A 20,307-nucleotide genomic window follows, 5' to 3' on the forward strand; every position below is an offset into this window, starting at 1 on the left:
TCATCACTGGGTCTGGCTTGTACGCGGGGCAGTTTTAGCAGGATGATTCTCCCTTCAACTTCTTTTACCAACAGGTCACTGTGGGAGTTTAGAGGCCAAGCCTTGTAACCCACAACCAAGACACTGAATAAATCTGTTAACTGCAGAAATGGGTTCTTACTGTAAGTCCCTCGGTGATTGTTTCATCATGGTCAGCAAGCCTGGTACATTAAGCCATAACTCGCTTGAAAAATATCTGAGTTGTTTAAAATCAGCAGCATTTAACATACAAAACGTACATCCTTTGGTCTCGTGGAGGTTTACAACAACACTTTTCACCAGAACTATACAAACCTCTTCTGTTCAGGAAGCCATGAAAGAAACTAGTGAAAATGTGGAGAAACTGGATTTGTGGAGAGTTGAGTATGAACTATGCCAGCTGGCAACCTCATTTAAACAGACATCCTCTCTATGCTAACTAGGAAGCAGGTCAGAAACCAACATCAGCCTAGAAGACAGGCAGCTAATACATTCCTCTCCTAATTCCCCTGCAATCTCCATGTGGTTGAATAATGCTCTGTGGATATGAATTGCCTTTGTCTGGATTCTGGCTAAGCCATCTCTTCCTAGGGAAGGAAAGAAAAAGCGATGGTGGCTATGATTTCTTATATCAAGTTAAAAAACGCATGGAGGCTAAAAACCCATGTTACAGAAAGTTGCATCTCTGCTCTCAAGGCTCAAAGGGGAGTGCTTTAAGCAACAAGCCGTGCTTTGGGGTTTAACACTGCTTGCATTCAGAGGCCTTTAATCTTCGGGAGCACCCTTTCACAACACACAAAGACCCCTCAACTCCACCCATGTAGCAGACATTCACCTCCAGCACATGTATGAGAACAGCCTTCTGCTACAGAGCAGGCATTCACAAACAGAACCAGATGGGGACACTAATGAATAATGCATAGCTCTTGTTGGGGAATGTTTTTCAGCATGTAATGACCATGACGTGTTTATTCACCCTGCTATGATTTCTGTGTCCTTGACTGATTTGACGTTACCAGGAGGAATCTGCTCAAATGAAGGGACAAATACACCAGTGATGCGATGGTGCTTGTGTGAAAGCAGAGCCAAGAGGTGGTAGGCAGTTCACAGCAGAATTACAGCAAGTGCTCCAAGAGCAAGGCTGAATAAAGGGAAGTACCACTGCAGCACGCTTTTGTGCTACCACGTCCCTGCCTCTCCATCTTCATGCCATCATCTCGTTACAGTACATCTCAAGAGGGCAATCCAATGAGATGTCATTATGAGTATTCCCACAATGCCAACACATGCCTAAAAATATGCCTGGCTGCTAAACCCTACCCCGCCAAAAACAAATTGATGGGGGAGGGGAGAGGCAGAGAGTGCCGTGGCCAGGAATGACAGAAGCTTCTCCACCACATTTACAAATGGAGCAAGGTGTAAAACGTTTTCAAAAAGAGAAGCTATCTAATCCACAGGGATATTGCAAAAAGCAACTGCTGCGTGGATGTATTCTTTACCGCTACAACAGCCGTCACCAGCCCACCCCTCTGCTTTCCCCCCTCCCTCCGCACTAAAGAATGCATTCATTCATGTGTTACCCCAAAGTCTGGGTCAACAAGGCTCCTATCTATAGAGCCTCCAGACACGCCATCTGAGCTAACGGTACTGAAATTGCTTCAGATTACAAATTAAACACAATGTGCAGTGCCTAAAACCCCGTCCCTTCCAGCCCCAAGTGGGGGATGTCTTCCAGCAGTAACAAGTAGGTGACCTTTAACATGGGGCTGTGACAACTTGAACACAGCTGGAAGGACGTGCGCAGAGAGCCCACAACACCACTCCTGAACTTCTCCTTTTGTTGAATTAATTACTCTGCTAAATATCCAGCATGTCAGGGGAATAAAGCTGCATTTTAGCCACCAGGAGCCAGGGGGCAAGTTTGTACATACATTTTAAAAAGGAAAATGTCATGTGCCTCAGAATGGAGAAAGGGATGTCATTGTAACGGACTATATCCCCCAAAGATAAGGAGATTCATAGAGAACCTTTTCAACCTAGTTACGGCCATTTCTTGAGCTGCCAATCAGTGTCAGAGGCAGATGCCACGCTGGAACAGCAGAGGAAGCCGAGCAAAGAGGAAACCCTTGTTGACATTCAGTTGTGATAAGAGACCAGTTTGTCAAACCCTATCAGTCTGATTAATGCCAGGACGAGGATGTAAATTCCATTAACTCTATTAGGATGAGTAGGAAAAACCCAGAATTGCATGTCAGTATCTCATCTCGCCTACATCCACCACCATCCTCTGCACGAGAGGGACAGCAAACTGATCCACGGGGGTATGGAAAAGGCAACGAGTCCCTGATGAAACATTTTATTTTGGGTTCATTGCAGTACTTAGGATGACACAAGATCTCATCTGGAAAAACAGCCAATAAATTAACCAAAGCTTGGCTCAGCAAACACCACAGCCACCAGTGACAAATCTGCAGGCTGCACCTCCTCTGTGGTATTCCCGATTTTGAATGTGTACCAGGGCACAGCAAAGTAGTTGCTGACAGCAAAACGGAGCAACTGAAGAAACCAAGAATGGCTGATGCCCTCGTCGTTCGCTTGTTTTAGGATCACTGCATTTGTGCTGGGAAGACCCCAAGGCCCTTCCCAAGGCCAAAACAAAAGCACGGGGTCTTTTACTCAAACACGCTCTCCCTCCCCTCCACTGACCTCCTCCCCCCACATCCGTCTTCTTGGCCCCTCTCTCTTATCCCACTGCTCTTTCTTCTTCTGTCCCCTTTAATCAACTGCTTCCCCATCACATCCCAATTCTTGCTGTAGTCTCCTTTGGCTTTCCCTCCTCTTAGAGCTGCACTTTCACCCTCCAGCTCAGAGATATGTAATCTGCCCAGGGAGCTCTACAGGTTAAAGCACCTGACTATCCCCAGAGGACAGCACCTGCACTGGGAGGGCACTCCAGGTTCAGCAAACACACGAAGTGCTGAGTAGGAGACACAGGCTCCTGAGAGCTGTGGAGGCAACTTTCTCCAGGAACAGGAACAGACAAAGACTAAAGACCAACCAGGTTAAAAGTATAAAAATACAACTCTGGGCAGAAGACATCACTTCCCTTGACTTATACATGACCCTCCTGGAAATACAGCCTATGATGCTATTGTGTTTTGTTTTTTTTATTTTGCAACCACAGCACACTGTTAGCTCATAATCAGCCTATGGTCACTGTAACCCCCAGGTCCTTCTCTGCAGTCCTGTAGCTTAGGCAGTCATTCCCCAGTATGTATTTGTTCATGCAATTATTCCATCCCAAGTGCAGGGCTTTGCACTTGTTCTTGTTGAAGCTCATCTGATTAGACTGGAAAAACATCTGCCGTCATCCAGGTCATTCTGCTTTCTAGCTCTGCCCTCCAAGTTATCTGCAACACCACCCAACTTGATGCAACTGGTGAAATGAGCAGTAACTAACTAACGATCAGTGCTAGGTGAACTAACAAAGGGTGCAGATTTGAAGGGATCTGTTAATGACCCAACTGTCCTTACAACATAGATCTCTTCAGTCAGTGGCTCTGCTCTAGGATATGGGAGACAACATCTGCACTTACAGCTTCTTTCTCTCTGTCCATGATCGTTTCCAGCTCCTCAAAATGACGAAGCTTGATCTCCAGTTTCTTCATTTGTGTTTCTACCAGGAGAGCTACCAAAGATTTGATTTTTCTCTCTTCCACTGCTGCCAGGTGCTGAGGGTAAAACATACAAAGTTTAGCCACGTGCATCTGTTACAGAAGGGAGTTCAGTGAGTTACAGAATTAAATAACCATGTATGAACCGATGCCTACATTCCAACATTTGTTCACTTTTGTCAAACATCTATTTGTTATTCATTTTCAATCTTTTAAGTTCAGAAGGACGATCAACAATCATCCTACGCTTTCAGAACTTCTTAGTCAAAGCAGATAGATGCTAGGCTCTAACATGAAGAGTACTGCCCCTAGGCAGGGTCACGTTACTTCAAGCCTTTCAGCACTGTGAGTAAGCGGCACAGAGGTATTATAATGTGGGGAAAAGAAACTAGGTCTAAGGTTAGCAGGTTATAGTAGCTGAGGAGCGCATGTCATGTAAAACAGATCTCATTAATGATGTCTACTGCATGGAACGACACATACAGGAGGCCTAAGCAGCGACTGCAGGCATGCATCAGCCATTCTAGAGATCTTTGCTCAGCTGGATTTGAAATCATACAACTAGTTAAAGACAGACCCCATTACAGCATTCTACAGCAAGCAAGTAAAGATTTAAGTTGTTCCCAATGTAGCCATTCTGCTTCAGCCTAGGAGAGAGTCTACCCAAAAAGCTTTAGGTAGCTATGCCTGACTCTCTGCCTAATATGCTTTCAAAGCATCCATAAAAGAAACCCCTGTTTTCCTTTATAACCAGTTATCACAGCAGTCCCATTTTATGAAAAGCTAAAAGCGAGGCTACATTGAAAACATAAGAGAGCAAAAAATAGACTACAGACAAAACCAACCAGCCTCAAAGATCTCCCACAAGGTTTATCTTTACTACTGCAGATAATCATGTGCATATCTGAGGAGGATTAATCATTTAAAAAAATGATATCTAAATGAGACAGTCATTAAATACAACGACACTGTCTGCTTTTTACTTGTAAAATGCTCTAGTATTTTCAGTTTCAACCATGAAGGGAAAAGGAAGAATGAGTTCTTAAATGGCAAAATGTACTAGTCACCATCACATCTCTGTTCAAAAACAAAATGCAGAATTCAGCAAAGCCGGCTGTCTGGTTTGTAGAACTGAGCCAGGGAACCTTATTTTCTGGTGTGGTCATGATTAGGTACAATGTGGTAGCACCATGATGCTTGTACACTATAGGGGAGAAAATAGGCTGGCTTTGCTGAACATGCACTTCAGCAGACCACAACAGAGAGTAAAGCTCATACTACAAGAAAAGGGTTCAGTGACCTTAGCACAGGAATTAAGCGCTTTAATTCTGGTTCCAACACTGCTTGAGTGTGCAGTTTAGGACTATTTACTTCACTTCCCCATGCCTTATTTTTCCAAACTGTAATGTGGGATCAAGAATTAAATCAATCATAGAACATTTTAAAAGTGCCAAACATATCAGGGAGGGGGAGCCAACGTGCGTTCATTAGGAAGGGGAATGTTAAACAGCAACAAAGTAAATTGGACACTTAAAAATAGCAGATCCAGAAAACTTGTATTCAGGAGCTTCAAAAAAAAAGAAGTCAACCAAGAAGCTCTCTGGATCATTAATGTTGATTTTGCAAAGCCTTGGAAGACTGGGCAAAGTTCCAGAAGACGATGAAATAGAAGTAGGTCACGGTAGTATTTCAAAAGGTAAATGGGATGACCTGCCTAATTATAGGCCAAACAGCCAACCAGCCATTTGGGAGAAGGTAAGAGAATGGCTGATAAGACTCTTTATTAACAGAGGTAGGGGGCAGTAATATAATCCATGCCAATCAACACGGGCTTACAGAAAACAGTTCTTATCAAACTAGCCTGATATTTTAGGAGGGTCCAAAAATTTGGTTGATGAGGGGCAGTCTATGTAAACCTGGCCTTTTGTCAAGCATTTCCCTGGCTACCACAGGGCATTTGAAAGGAAATTGGACCCATGTAGAAATCAACATGGTATACTTCAAATGGATGAAAGTGGCCAATTGGTCTCAAAATAAAACTGTAATAAGGAAACAGCACGTAACAGGCACTCTTTGAGAAGGACCCGGTTCTCGGCCTTATGTTGCATAACACCCCAACCTGCCTAGAAGGGAGGGGGAAGTGATGCATATCACTACTGACAAGGTTTGCCACTGCCAAACACTGAGAGGATGCTAAGCAAGAAGAACAGGACACCAATTCAGTGATCTGGCTTGCTTGGTGGGCTGGTACAAGACAACGATGTGTGTGTATTAATAAAGCTAAACCTAAAATGATGCACCTCGGATAAACGAATGCAAGTCACTTATAGGACAGGGGACCTAATCTTGGAAGTGGTGACTCAGAGGTGTGGGGATCATGTTCAGATGCTTATCCCTCCTGACTTCCAGCGCATGGCCATGATCAGAAGAGCTAAAGCAATTCTTAGATGTATAAACAGCAGAATCGAGGAGTAGTGCGGTTACATCTCTATTCGATGCCAGCTCAGCCACTACTGCAATACTTTTGGAGTGTACAGTTGGAAGATGTCAATAAATTGGGGAAAGTTAAGAGAAGAGACATGAGAATAATGAGAGGACTGGAAAACATCCTTTATAGTGAGTGCACAGGGAGCTCACTCTATTGAGCTTATCAGAAGAAGATTAATGGATGACTATCACGGTCTATAAATACTTTGTGCATTAGTCAATCGCAGGAGTGCGAGTGACTGAAATAATGCAGCCAAGAGAAAGGTAAATACAATCTTAGGATGCAGCGGGAGAAAGATTTCCAGGAGAGTAGTTATACTACTGTATAAAGCACTGGTAAAAACTGCCCTGGAACGTGTACACAACTCTGGTCACCTGCGTTTAACAGATGAACTCGAACCGGAGCAGATGCAGAGGAGGGTCACTAGGGCGATTAAGCTAATGGAGCACCTCCCTTCCTAGTGGAGACCTGAAGAGCTTGGCTTTGTTTAACCTAGGAAAACAAAGGCCAACTGCGGATATATGGCTCCCCATGAACTGATCGGGAAGGTTAAATAGAGGGAGAAGAGCTGCTGAAGCTAAAAGGACAATGATGGCACAAGAAAAAGTGGGTGTGAACTGGATGTGGGTAAAAATAGGTTGGAAGTTAGATAGCTGCCTTTCAAGAGGAGCAGAGGGGCCAAGAAGCCTCGCTACAGCCTTTAAGGGAGAACTCAGTGGGGTTATGAAAGGGATCACATGAATAGCTGGGAACTAGGCTGCCAGCAAGTTCCCCAAATAGGTGCTGTAGGAACTCAGGACTGGAGGGAACAAATTTGCTGATAGAAAACTTTTGAGTCTGGGAGACAAAGGAATAACAAGATCCTATTAGGCCAAAGAAAGACAAAAATCAGACTAGAAATAAAGCACTGACTTAGGGAGTAATATACAACTTGCTATGGCACTGATTCTTAACCAAGGTGCTGTGGCACCCCCGGGTGCCTTGACATCCTTTCCAGTGTGTCGTAGGGTACAAGGCTGGGTGTGCAAACATGATGCACAAGATAAACCTGGTTTTCAAATTGTTTTTAACATTATGGATTTCTTCCTGCCCTGTTGTGATCTTCTCAAGTTCTTTGCAACAGAAAAATGGGTCTCATTTTTCTGTAGCCAAAAACCAAGTGAGAACTAAGAACTGCCATTTTCCAAGGGGGCCCTTGCGCCTGTCAGGGTTGAGGACCACTGGGCAAAGGGCTGCGGTGGATTCTGCATCACTGGCAGTTTTCTATTGAAAGTCCAATTGTTTCCACCCCCTCCACCCTGTTCCAAGATCTTCTTTAGTTCAACCCTAAACAATTGGACTTTGAACAAAAATGAAACCTGATCCCCTGTGTCATGCAAGAGCATGAGCCAGATGAGTACAATAGGCCCTTCTGGCCTTATTATCCATGGATCAGCAGCCTTTCTGGAGGCTGCTTTGCTCAATCGCATGACCCAGTAAAGGGCACTAAAACTATGTGCAGGGAAAGGGCATCCACAGAAGAAAGATGCTGAAAGGGATTCCCTAGGCCTCCCTTTAGCTGCATTTCTATATGGCAAGGGGAAAAAAAAAAAAAGAGTGATTTAGTCATCTAGCGTGAGGAAGGAGAACGATGTAAAGGGGGAGTATCACAAGCAAGAACACACTAGTACTCTGCATTCGACAGTCTTTCCCCAAAGGACTTTAAAATACTCACAAGCTGCATGTGTGGATTATAAACCTTAGTCTACAGACAGGAAACAGTAGCAAAGATGTGAAAGGACTAGCCCAAATTCAAACAAGGCACTCACAGATGTAGGAACAGAAGTTGTGTCCCCAATGACCTGCCCCAGCAAAATAGAGATTAGCCCAAAGGGGAAAAAAATTTAAAAAATTCTCTCATTCACCAGCCTACATCCCCAAAAAGCTCCTGCAAGAATCCTTTGACACAAGGAGGTTTTCAAATGTAACATCTGAGGTTTCATACAACTTTTTATAGGAACAGCTAATAAACTGGGGTTTAACAGAGTTGAGGTTACTCCATCACACATACACAGGCTGGCTCCCTAAAGATCTTAAGTCTCCCTGGATATTTAGGGCAAATGGGAAGAGAAGTCCTCACTGGACTGCAATGCTACTTTACAGTGCAAAGACCCTAATTGCAATGTGGATTCTCTCTCACTACATATACGTGGGGGGGGGGGTATGTGTGCGCACATAAATATATCACGCATGTATATAAACATGTGTGTATGTATACATATAGAGACAGGCACACATATATACAAATATAAAATATGGAGTGCGTGTGTACATGCATACACAGACACATATAGATAAAATATGGAGATGTGTACACATATAAAATATGGGGGGTATATACATACATACATACATACATACATAGACACATGCATTTTATACACACAGATAGACATAAAATATGGTTGGGGTATGCGTGTGCACACAGACGTCATTTTGATTTTAATGTATACATTAAGCCTCTGACACGTTACAAAAGGAAGAAAAGAGGAATGAGCTTTATTTGATGCAGGAAGGCTTTCAAAAGTACGATTAGGTTTCAGGCCTATTTATGCCTCAATTGTTTGCCTGAAAGTGTCCATCAGTCTGAAGTGCAGAAGTGAAGCTGCTCCTTTAACAAAAGTGCTCACCATTCAGATAAGAGGTTTTGTTATGAGCAGGAGAGTCCCAGGGTTTCAGAGGCAGATGCAGACATATAAAAGTCCTTACAAGGGGGCCAGGTGATCTGAAGGATTCACACTTCATTGAAAGAGTTTCACGTTATGGAACTAGAATTTGGCTTTAACCAAGGTCTTTCATGCTCTAATTGCTTTGTGAAGCATTTCAGAGTGCCTAGCGACTGGCTCTTCCCTGACTGTACCTGTAAGCGAGATGGCTGCTCACATGACCTTCCATTTCAGAATGCCGTCTGCAAGGCAATTCTGCTCAGTTATCCCCAAAAGTAATGGGACCACGCACAGCAACCCTACCTAATAAAAGAAAGCACTTCGTCTTGTGTGTGGCTATTCTAGTACTGTGCTACACTACCGCTCCCACCCACAGAAAATGCACAGCTCTAGAGGTTATGATGAGGTCTTCCGGACTCTTAAAGTATGCTGCAGCAACAAATCCCATCCATGCTTGAGTTCTGCCACCTGTGAAATGGATGGGGGGCTATGAGTTGAACCTTAGCATCTGTTAAGTCAGTGAGACCCTCAACTAATACAGTACTATAGAAATAGCATAAAAGTTGGGGGGGACTCCTCCCAAAAAACAAATACAACTGAACAACAAAGAAAAAACACCAAAAAACTCAACCCATCCTCACTGTCTTTTCTTCCAATTTCTACTTTGACTATTGTACCAACACCTGAAAAAAACAACATAATCCAAATCCAAGAGGCAAAACTAAGGGGTCTTTGCATTTTCAAACAGACTGTCTGCATCTCCCACTGGAAGTGCACAAAGAGGAGTAAGGAAAAGTCATCATCACGGACAGAGATCAAGCAAACCAGAACTGTACCTTTCGAACGGCTTTGTGATCTACTTATTTTACTGAGAACCTGCACTCCTGTTTGCTTTGCAGTGCTGTCACAGGTAACATGGGTTGCTTCTGTGCCAGCTTGAGCATCAATATGCACGTTCTCACTTAATTCTCAATACTGTTGTTGCAAGAAATGGAACACAGCTAGACCTTTGCATCCAAGCTGAATGTAAGGCTGCCAGTTAGAAAAAAGTAGCATTGATATTTAAAACGTAAACTGATCTCAAAATTAAGAAAAAAGTGACCATGGCAACTGTGTCACTCCTCGTACCTGCAGCTCAGTGATTAGGCCACTTGCTTAGGGTGAGAGACCTGGTTTCAAATCCTTCTGCCTGTTTTGGAATAGAGACCCAAGCCCCGGTGTCCCACCTCTCAGGAAAGGGTCTCAAACCCCTGGCAACAACCAGGCATTTTAAGGCAGGGGTCTCAAATCCTCTTGGCTCAAACTGTTCCACTTTGCACAAATGAATATTTGTTGAGGCAGAGAAAAGAGCCAGGTGAGAGGCCTAACCAGGCTATTAAGTCTCCGTCTGTCTGGTTAACGATGCTTAGAGCAGGCAAAGTTAAGACTCTGGGAAAGCAAGGCAGAGCGTTGTCTTCGCTGAATAAAGAGCTGCAGCTGGTTACTACATGGTCTCCAAAACAAACCGACTGCAGATTCTTAGCAAGTCTTTTGTTCTGGGAGGAGCTTGGCTTGTTGCGAGGTACAAAGAAATCCCTCTTTTAGGCAAGAACATGGTTGTAGCTTTCCTTTGAGCCAAGCCTGTCCACAGAACAAGAGGCTCTGCTAAAGATGCACGGACAAGTTGTTTCATAAAACTATGTGGTAACCAGCTGAAGTTTCTTTTTCAGAGAAGATAACTTTGCTTTACCAGAGACTGCTCCATTTGTCTGTTCAACATGAGCCTGGCAAGGAACTTAGTATCACAAAAAAGGCAAAGACATTCAACCCTGGAAAATGGGGTTTGGGGGGGACTGTCAATGAACACATGGCCTTTGGGGCATGAAACACAAGTCGCACACCATGCTACTTGAGTGAATCTAGCTGATCATGGGTTTTTTGTTTGGTTTTTTTTTAAAGGGGAGTCAGAATGATACAGTCACACGACACAGGTAGATAAATGCTACCAATGCAACCTAGACCAACAATTAATTGGAGCCCTTAATTGTACAAGCAAATTCAGTGCTGTGATCCACTCTTAAAACCCAACTGGTCCCAATCTTCTACAATGAATTACAAAACCTGCAGAGTCTGTGGTGTCAGAATACTGCTGCAGGCTCAGTACAAATAAATAGTGAACAGAGAAAGAACAGCAGTGAAAAGTATGATCTGAGAAGCAGCTGAGGCACATTAACTATGAGGAGGAAGTAGACGATGTAGCATTCACTACGTTGCATCAAGAGGGATAGTTAAGAGGCGGCTACAATAGAAGTTATAAACCAGGAGTTGCCATGTGGAACACCGATCCCAACTACAAACTTACTAGATAAAGCCTGCAGATAAATAATTTTTGTTTTTCCTGGGTTTATCTAAGAGTATGTGAAAAAGGCAAAGTAAAAATAAGTTTTTTGATTAGCTGCAGCCAGCTTACAAGACCACTGAAAAAACAGAAAAATATGTTCTCTTAGCCAATGTACATATACAGCTTTCCACAAGGATTTCAAAGCTCTTCATAAACATGCCAACTTCCCTGTGAAACAGTGTTATAATTATTTTACAGATGAAAAAATTTTGGTAACAAGTGAAACAATTTGCCAAAATGCATCCTGGTTGGTGTCAGAATTAAGATGACAAGCCTGGCCTCTTTTTGCCCTATATCTTAATCATTATGGGACACTCCCACATGCATGCATTTATGCATTTAAAGATGAGATTTTATATAGTTTTATTTTTATATTTTTATATATATATATATATATATATATATATATAAAATGGATTTTCTCAGGAACATTCACTGACTTCAGTACATTTATAATCGTAACCTTAACCTAATCACAAGGAAACGATTTCATCTGGTAAGAGGTCCGAGAGCGGATGTGAAAGCGCACACGCTGTATGTAAAGAACGAGAGAGTAGAACTTCAAGTCCCTGTGACCTGGAACAATGGACCATTTTTCGAGCGCCCCCAATTAAAACTGGAAGTCAGTGGCTACGGAAATTTGTACACAACAAACCTTTGCTTTGGTGGCAGCTGAGGCAAGAGCTGCAGCTGCAGCCGTTGCTACATTTCCTTCAGAGATCTCGTGTTCCACTTTCTTCTTCCCAGTATCACTCTCCTTGTCTTTGCTTGCATCAACGTTTTCCTTGTTCTCCTCTGCTTCCTTCTCTTCTAAAGAAACGCCAAAAATAACTTGATACATATGTACTTCAGTGTTAATGACTATCACACCAGGGGTAGGGTTACATAGCATGCAGATCTGTGCTCACACAGCCTAAATCCATACATCAGCATATTACAATGTTCCCACTTGGGTGTTTCACACTCTTGCGCCTCTACTTCAAGTGTTTTCACAAAAGCTATTTTAATTCCAGAACTACGCACACCAGAGATCCCCGCCTACCCATTCCCGGAACAGCCAAGGGTGGCACTCCGAAGTCCCTGCCTTCTCTACCCAGTTCATTTCTCTCCATCTTTGATCCAGTCTCACAACAAACCAATCTTAAGTTGTCTTCCCAGCATCTCATCACCACCTTCATTCAGGAGAGGCAAACTGAGACTAGTGTCTTGTTCTACCTATTCCCAAAACCCTAGACATGGCAAATCTGCCAGAAGAGATGGGTCAGACCTATGTAGTATGAGAGAATGTTCGTAGAAGAGGACTGAAGAATTTTAAAATGTGTAAGATAAAATACTCAGAAATTGGAGTATCCCCAAATGGTCAAATGACTTGCATAGCCATGTGTGGAAACTGAGCAAGCACGATAGCTTCTGAGCATAAAAGCAACTCCGACTGTCTGCCCCTTTGCATGTGGAAGAGACCAGTGCCATGGCAATTGGGGGGAACTCCTTTATGCTGCATGTGCCCACTTTAGTACAGCAATTTATTCACCTACTCATTTACTGACAATATGAAAAAAGGCTCCAACTGAAGTCTAAATTGCTTTCATGAAAGAATTTAGTGCTAGAGCTCTGCAGTGAAATTAAAATGGAATATTTACTGCCGAACCAAGCAGCAGGCCTGATGTGCGAGAGGAAATATTTCTGCCCCAATTAAGTTTATAGTCTCTTCCTATATCTTCGGAGAAAGGCTATTAAAGGTAACATGAAGTTGAGTAACAGCCGCTATCTATTACCTGGCTTGACATCAGCAGTCACTTCACTGTCTTGCTCCTTTTCTGGATTTCTCTCATTTTCTCCTTCCTGAACTTTTTCACCTTCCTCCATTTCACCTTCTCCTTTACTTTCCACCTGGTGGGTAGAAGGGAGAGGGAGGCAGAGCAGAAGAGAAAAGATAAGAGACATGCAACATTAGTGTGGTTCACAGCTCCATTTTAAAATTGTTCCAACATCCCTAGGAAGGTAGATTAAAACTTAATTAATTTTTTGAGATGCATTTGAAAACCAAGGTCAAGGTTTTGGGGGAAACAGGGATGACCACACTGGATCAGACAGTCTATTCAGTCTGGGAACCCAGCAGGCAAAAATGGACAGCAGATATTTTGACTGAAGATGCAACAAAAATTTGGCAGCAGGAAATATGCACTGACCTGTCCTGGCTCCTACCCGTCATCTCATTTCAACACCTATTGGTTAGGGATGGGCTTAAAACCTGCTGCATAGAAGGTGTTGCATCCCTTGGAAAATCTGTTACGCTGGATGTAATGAACATGGATCCCCTTGATGACAATCCAGACGTATATTCCTATTGTGAATTTTGCTAAATTCATTGCCACTAGATATATCTGAGGCCATGAAGCTGCAGCCTAATTACTCACTGTGTGAAAAAGCCTTTTTGCCTTGTAGCTAGAGGGGAGCAATAAGCATTTCCACTCCTTAGAACACACTTTTGTAAACAGAATAAAGAGTTTCCTTCAGGGATTCTCTCTTTTTAAAACTCGGGGGCCTTACACTGTATAAGAAAATCAGCAGTGGTTTCATGGATAAAGCTAGGGGTGACAAATACTTCTCCATTTGGAATTCAATCCGAACTCTTAAATACGTCCAATCTATTCTGTTCTACAAGATAATGAATCATTTTCCAAGAAGTCTGGATCAATGATTTTCATGCTCTTGTTTACCATGTGCTATATTTACACATCTTTCAAAAAAGCAATGTAAAAATTATGCAAGAGAAGAATACAGTAAGCAAGAAGTAACATCTAGAACGATGCACTTTGCATGCTATTATAGCCAGTAACATTTCATTTATTTGACTGAAAAAATGGGATGACAAGGAAGTATGACAGATAAGAGCAACCACAGCAATTTAAAGCTTTGTCTTCAGTAAAGCCCTAGGGCACAAGTCTGAATCCAGTCCAGGTCAGAAGTCACTGCCTTTAGCAATGGACAGCTCTGCTGTATGAAAGGAGCTACTGCCCACCAAGTCACTGTCACAAGTGTCTTCTCCTACTGATACTCTCCATGAAGATAAATAGATGGAACAGGCAGACCAGACCGCTTGGTAGAAGAGCATTTGATCTTGCACACGCTGAAACCAACAAGAATTTGCCTCTGACTGCAATTAATGTAGGAACAAGCCCTAAACCAGGGCCAAGTCACACTGCCAGAAGACCCCTATGCCATCATGACCTGCACTGGAACACTTCCATGGACAAAAGACTTCACTCCAGCTGCCCACCAGCTCCAAATGATACCCAAAATGGAAATGCAAGAATAATGTTTGTTGTTTCTGTCCTCTCAACATCCTCTATATGCCAGCTCTGAAAATGGGTTACACGGACAGTGCAACACAATGTTTTAGAAAGTTCTAAAAACAGGAAACTTTCTTGGATGGCACTCCTCTCTGCTGGTCTTGTACCCAGTGAATGGTTCTCAACCCTGAGGAGACAATTTCTCACTGAAGGAAGCTAAGTGGAGCCACAAGGCTCACATGTGATGTTTCAAATCCTGAATCAGTGTCGCTGCAACACCTTTTGTTGCTGCAGAGAACAAGATGCAGACCAATGGCTTGAAGCTGCAGCAAAATAGGTTTAGACTGAATATCAGGAAAAATGTAATTCCCTGTTAGAGCAGTGCAGTAGTGAACAGATGCCTAGGGAAGCCGTGGACTCTCCATCATTGGGGTGCTCAAGAGAAGGTTGAACAGGTATTGCGCAGGGATGATCTAAGAGCAACAATGCCTATGCTCTCCTATGGGTATGTCTCATGCTTTTGGGTTTTGCTGATTGCCACTGGGACTGGGACATTTTTTTCCCCCTCCTGCTGCAACATGTCAGGGTTTTTTTGGGTTTTTTTGCCTCTCTCAAAACCACTGGATGTTGGCCACAGCCAATACTGGGGATTTTGATGGGAGTGTGCCCTCTTCCTTGGATCTCTCGAGTGTATTTTAAACAACCTTTCCAGCAGCAGCACATTGGTTGCCACGGTCCCCTTGTTTTACTTGTGGCAAATTAGGGAGTTAGGCCTTGTATCGTGTCTGGGTTAACTGTGTAGTTTTGCTAAGGAGTTGATCGTGGATTTGTATAGGATGGTTTGAATAGGGATGATCTTACCACTGGAGAGGGGACTGGATTAAATTACTGCTGGAGGTCCTTTCCAACTCTTTTGTTCTATGGTTCTAGTGCAGAACATATCAGGAGTTCCTAGTGCAGCTTCTCCAGGGCTCTTATCGACATTTCCACTTCTACCCCTGTACTTCTTGCAGCTCTGGGGCTGGCAGGGACTGAGATAGACTGACTCACTCCTCTCACTTTGCCCCCACAACTCCACCCTGAGCAATCTTAAAACAGCAGAGTGACCCAAACACTAAGTTGAGGCCAAATCAGGTGCTCTACGATTGCAAGCCATTTAGGGCAGGGTGCAAGTTTTCATTATACATGTGTAAAGTGGCTAGCACAATGCTGCCATGATTTTTGATGTTGTTGCAGTACAAAAGTAATAATTATTGCCAACTTAATTGCAAATGGCAAACTTCAGCAAGTACCACACAAAGACTGAAGGCTCAGATACTCACCTTTTCTGACTGTTGCCCGTCTGTCTCGGTTTCCATTTTTTCTTCTTCAGCTCCATCTGTGAAGAGAAGAAACACAAGGACACGTAAGTCAGCAGTTAGAGCCATTATGACTATCATACTTGATCATTAATTGCAGAATTTACTGAGGTCTCCTGCTCTACTCTAAAGATTGGTTTGAGAAAGTTATGCAACACTGGATACCTAGATACTTAAGCCAAGTTATACTGGCCTTAGTTTAAAAGGAAGATATATCAGGTCAGATGACATTAAAGTCCATGTGCTCTTTGGAAATATACAGATCACCTGGGAAAATGGGAGGAGTCCACAGTCACAGCCCTATAAAAGGTCAGGGCTATCCTGCAATTCTGTAACATCCAAGTGATGCTATAATTTCACATAAGAACTGCCATTAACTGCATCAGACCAAGGGCCCATCTTGTCCAGGATCATGTGTGTCACAGTGGCAGAGAGCGGATGTTGAAAGGGAGAGTGAAATGGGTCTGACCAGGGTTTTTTCCTCTCTTCCTCTCTCTCACTTAGACCTTAAATGCTGGAGGCTGCAAGACACCAAAACAGGTGGACACCTTCTTACAATATTTTATACCAACTGTTTAAGTTGTGTAAACAGTCCAGTCTTAGAAGTCACAGAACAAAAAAGTAGGGCTGGAAGAGGACCTCAGGGAGGTCATTTAGTCCAATCCCTTGCTCAAGGCAGTATCATTCCTGCCTAATCCATCCTAGCTAAACTTGCACTTAAAAACTTCAAATGATGAAGATGCCACAGTCTCTAGGACAGAGACCAGCCTGTGGGCAAGCTCCAGGGGCACTGGGTGGCAGGGAGCTTCTGCAGCAGTCACAGGGGAAAGTGGCAGTGGTCGGCATGGGGAAAAGCAGCAGCTGCACCCGGATCCTAGCACCCACCCACCTCCAACTCAACCTGGCCCAAAGCCGGCTATAGACTGCTGCTCTAGGGCAGCGTTTCTCAACCTTTTTTGTACCAGGACCCATTTGAAACATTGGTGGCCAGTGCCCTTCACTCCCGACCCGCTATCCCCAGCCCTCAGTGCATTGGGGGGGGTCAAGCAGCCCCTTGAAGGCTGGAACTCTGCAAGGGAAAAGCTTCAGTTTCCCACATTTTTCTCCTTTAAAGGAAAATCCATTTTTAAAAAGTTTGTTTGCGACCCTTTCATATATTCTTGCGACCTACTTTTGGGTCATGGGTTGAGAAACAATGCTCTAAGGAATCTGTTTCAATGCATAACCTCTAACTTACAGGGGTGTAGGCTGTAGCTGTATTCGTCTAAGGACATAGGTAGACAAGGTTATTTGGGTGAATCTGATATCTTTTATTAGACCAACTAAATAGTTGGAGAACAATTTAAGCTTGGGTTAGACCTCATCTGCATTAGTGTGTCCAGTTTTTCACTTCGAGGAAGGTGTAGAATTTCATTTAATTTCAGATCTTTTTTGCAAATTTTCTAAGTCAGCAGCACTTTGGAGGATAGGATTAGGATTCAAACTATCCCACCTAGCTTTGTATCCATCTACAAATTTATTAAGAACACACACAATTCCATCCTCCAAGTCATTAATGGAATTGTTAAACTGGACCCCCTAGGGTCTTTGGATATGAAGATCTAATAGTTTTGCAGCCAGCTAATAGTTTCATCTAGATACTTGTAATAAAGTCAAAGTATAATGTTATGGGAGACTGTATTAAAACTGTCACTGAAGTCCATGCTTAATGATACCTACTGCTCCATCTACAACCTTCCTCCCCAACCATAGAAACCTTAAAATGCCAGAGAAGAAAATCAATTTGACAAGCATGACTTCCTCTTGACAAACCCACCTTGGCCATTCCTTCTCACCTGGTTACTGTCTAACATTTTCCCTGATATTTTCTTCCTTCCAAGAGACAAAAAGTCTCAAGTGAAGCTCCTCATCTTTTAGTACTCCAAGAAGAGTAACCCCTGCTCAGCACAAGCTTCCTGAAGTTCTTTTCATAAACTGTCTGCACTTCAGATTGCAGATTCCCATTTGCAGACAGGCCAACACAGACTAATGGTGTTCTGAGTTTTAGCAAGATCTCCAAATCTGACAGAGGAGTGTCACTTCTTCACTGTGAAAATACTTTGCTGTGAGGTTCCAGCAATGTTGTAAATAGTGTTAAAACCTGAAGAGTCACACCCCTTCCCCCTTCACAGCAGGCATCAGCTGTAGAGTTTAATTTAGACAGTTCTTTAACTGATGTTCTGCATAACCTCAGTGTACTTGGCTTACAGGCCCTTCAGTTTAGCTACTGCTGTTGGTCTTGTGGTATTTCCCTGCCAGTCATTTCTCTCCGTAAGCTTCACCAATAACTGGCCCCATCATAGTTCTCATATCCAAGTCTTGGAAGAAATGTGTTTTGAGGAACAAAGAGGTCCTCAAAGAAGTGTTAAAAGTGAAAGATAGAACTTGTAAAAAGAAAAAATTCATAGTGTGGGATCTCCTTACATGGTTCCTTATTTTGGGGTCTGAGATGTTGTAGTCTCATGACTACATGACCCTCACATACATGGGAGTGGGTTTTTCTTGACTGGTAATGTCCCCCTGGACCATGCACAAGTCCTTTGCTTCCTCTGGAAGGCGAGAAGGGGATCACAACTCTCCCTCGCAACACAAACGCTATATTGGTGAGAAATCGGGAAAGCAGGAATGGGGGAGCAGGATCTACACAGATCACATCACCTTGAAGAATTCAAGTTACTATAGGCCAAGCAACCATTCAAGGAAGTGTCAGGTGGGTCCTAGTTTAGGACGCTAGTCACAGTATGCTCTCTGGATATTAGGAGCAAGGCACTTGAGCTATGTCAGTCCAATGTGGCCATATCAGATGCCACCCATCTCGCTGCCACTGCCTACCACAGTAAGATGGACCAGGGGAAGGTCATGATTGCATTCCCCCCACTGCCTTCATAGAGGAATCTAGGGCAGGACAGGGAATGCTTCATCTAGGAAAAAGCTTGGCCTTATTTCAAGAGTCCACAGTGGGATCCTCATTGACAAAGAATTAACCTTCATCATTCAATCGCTTGCTTCTTGTTGCTGTTGTATCTTTTGCCTGCTTGATGGCTGGTTAGAATTCAAGCGTTCCAAGCCAAGGGCTTTCCCTCCACATCTGGACGTTAAATCACCTGCTATTCCTTGAGTGATCTAATGAGGGTGTCAGCCAGAGGTTCTAGTCGCTTAACATTTATAGTCTGAATTGAGTGCTGCCTACTTACTTCGCTATGACATCCGATCTTGGTAATTGCAAAGGAAAGTCACGTTGCACAACAACTGAATCATGGGTAGGCTGGAGAAAAAGGATGCAGGAGTGGGAGACATCACGTTTTGCCAAAAAACATCAGTAAAACTGTTACCCATTACAAGATGTGTGGCTATCGATAAAAAGTGTGTTTTTAACAGTAATTAGCCTCATTTCAAGCTACTTAGCATACCACTATACTCTTGTCATTACGACAGGTCTTTTCGTACCGACATCCAGTTTATTAATTAAGCTAGTCTTTTAGTGAACATTTATGCAAATGTTGCTACTAATGACAGTGCCAATAAAGACAGGGGCCTTTGGGATTAGCAGAAACACATATACCACACTGGATTGTAATGAAGCTATTTAAGCAACAGGCGAGTCATTCCAAATGTTTTGTACATGGTTTATCGAGAAGGCCAAGAAACACTAGCGTAAGCAGCATCTGGAAAAGCTGCCAATACAGAGGTGACAGGAAAAAGCTGGCATGACAAGGAGAAATGACAGCCCTCCTCAAAGCCTGAAGGGGCTGTACTTCCAGGGCACACACATCTACAAGACACAATGCAGCACAACACACTAGAACCGGAAGTGCATTATGCAGAGGCACTGGGAATGCACAAGCATCCTTCCCATTAGATCATGGGCTCTGCCCCACGCTGACATGCCTCAAATTGCTGGCCACAGCAGACCAACTTTGAGACTGCATGGGTAACAAACAGACTCAGTCCAGCTACCTAAAAAGTGTAGCGTGAAGCACTGATTGATAAAACCCCAAATCATGCTACAGGTACGGTGAGACTTTGCCAAACAAGCTTTCTGCCCTGGAGTCAGACAAGGCATTGAAGACAGAAACTTTGTCTCCAACAGAAATGCCACATACATGTAGGAGAAAAGAAAACCTGGAAGCAACAAAGAATTAGACATAAAATGAAAACCGGTCCCCTTCATCTTCTCTGACACAGGCAAAATTTTCCCATCCTAAGTACCCAATCTAGAGGCACATCCTGATGAATCTGCCCTCTGAAAAGAGAAAGCCGGATTTGGAAGGGTTTGGCAATCCGGCAACAGCACAGAAATCACCCAGGTTAGACTGTCTCGGTACGGACGTAACAATCGTATTGTTATTAAA

The 20,307-nt window shown here is 43.3% G+C and overlaps 1 protein-coding gene across 2 annotated transcripts in view; it reads right to left on the bottom strand.

Moving 5' to 3' along the window:
* SMARCC1 (SWI/SNF related BAF chromatin remodeling complex subunit C1) overlaps positions 1–20,307 on the bottom strand; it is a 139,963-nt gene that overhangs the window by 29,052 nt on the left and 90,604 nt on the right. The window contains exons 22-25 of one of the 2 annotated variants that reach the window (XM_090048004.1): positions 15,881–15,936; positions 13,041–13,155; positions 11,921–12,072; positions 3,615–3,749 (exon numbers count right to left, since the gene is read on the bottom strand). In XM_090048004.1, the coding sequence (XP_089904130.1) occupies positions 3,615–3,749; positions 11,921–12,072; positions 13,041–13,155; positions 15,881–15,936 (458 nt within the window). Of the gene's footprint in view, positions 1–3,614; positions 3,750–11,920; positions 12,076–13,040; positions 13,156–15,880; positions 15,937–20,307 lie in introns of both variants that reach the window. The other variant, XM_090048003.1, reaches the window with a different exon arrangement.

The sequence above is a fragment of the Crocodylus siamensis genome, chromosome 5 (genome assembly GCF_052110815.1).
Source record: "Crocodylus siamensis isolate JL-2025a chromosome 5, ASM5211081v1, whole genome shotgun sequence".
NCBI classification, from domain to species: Eukaryota; Metazoa; Chordata; order Crocodylia; family Crocodylidae; genus Crocodylus; species Crocodylus siamensis.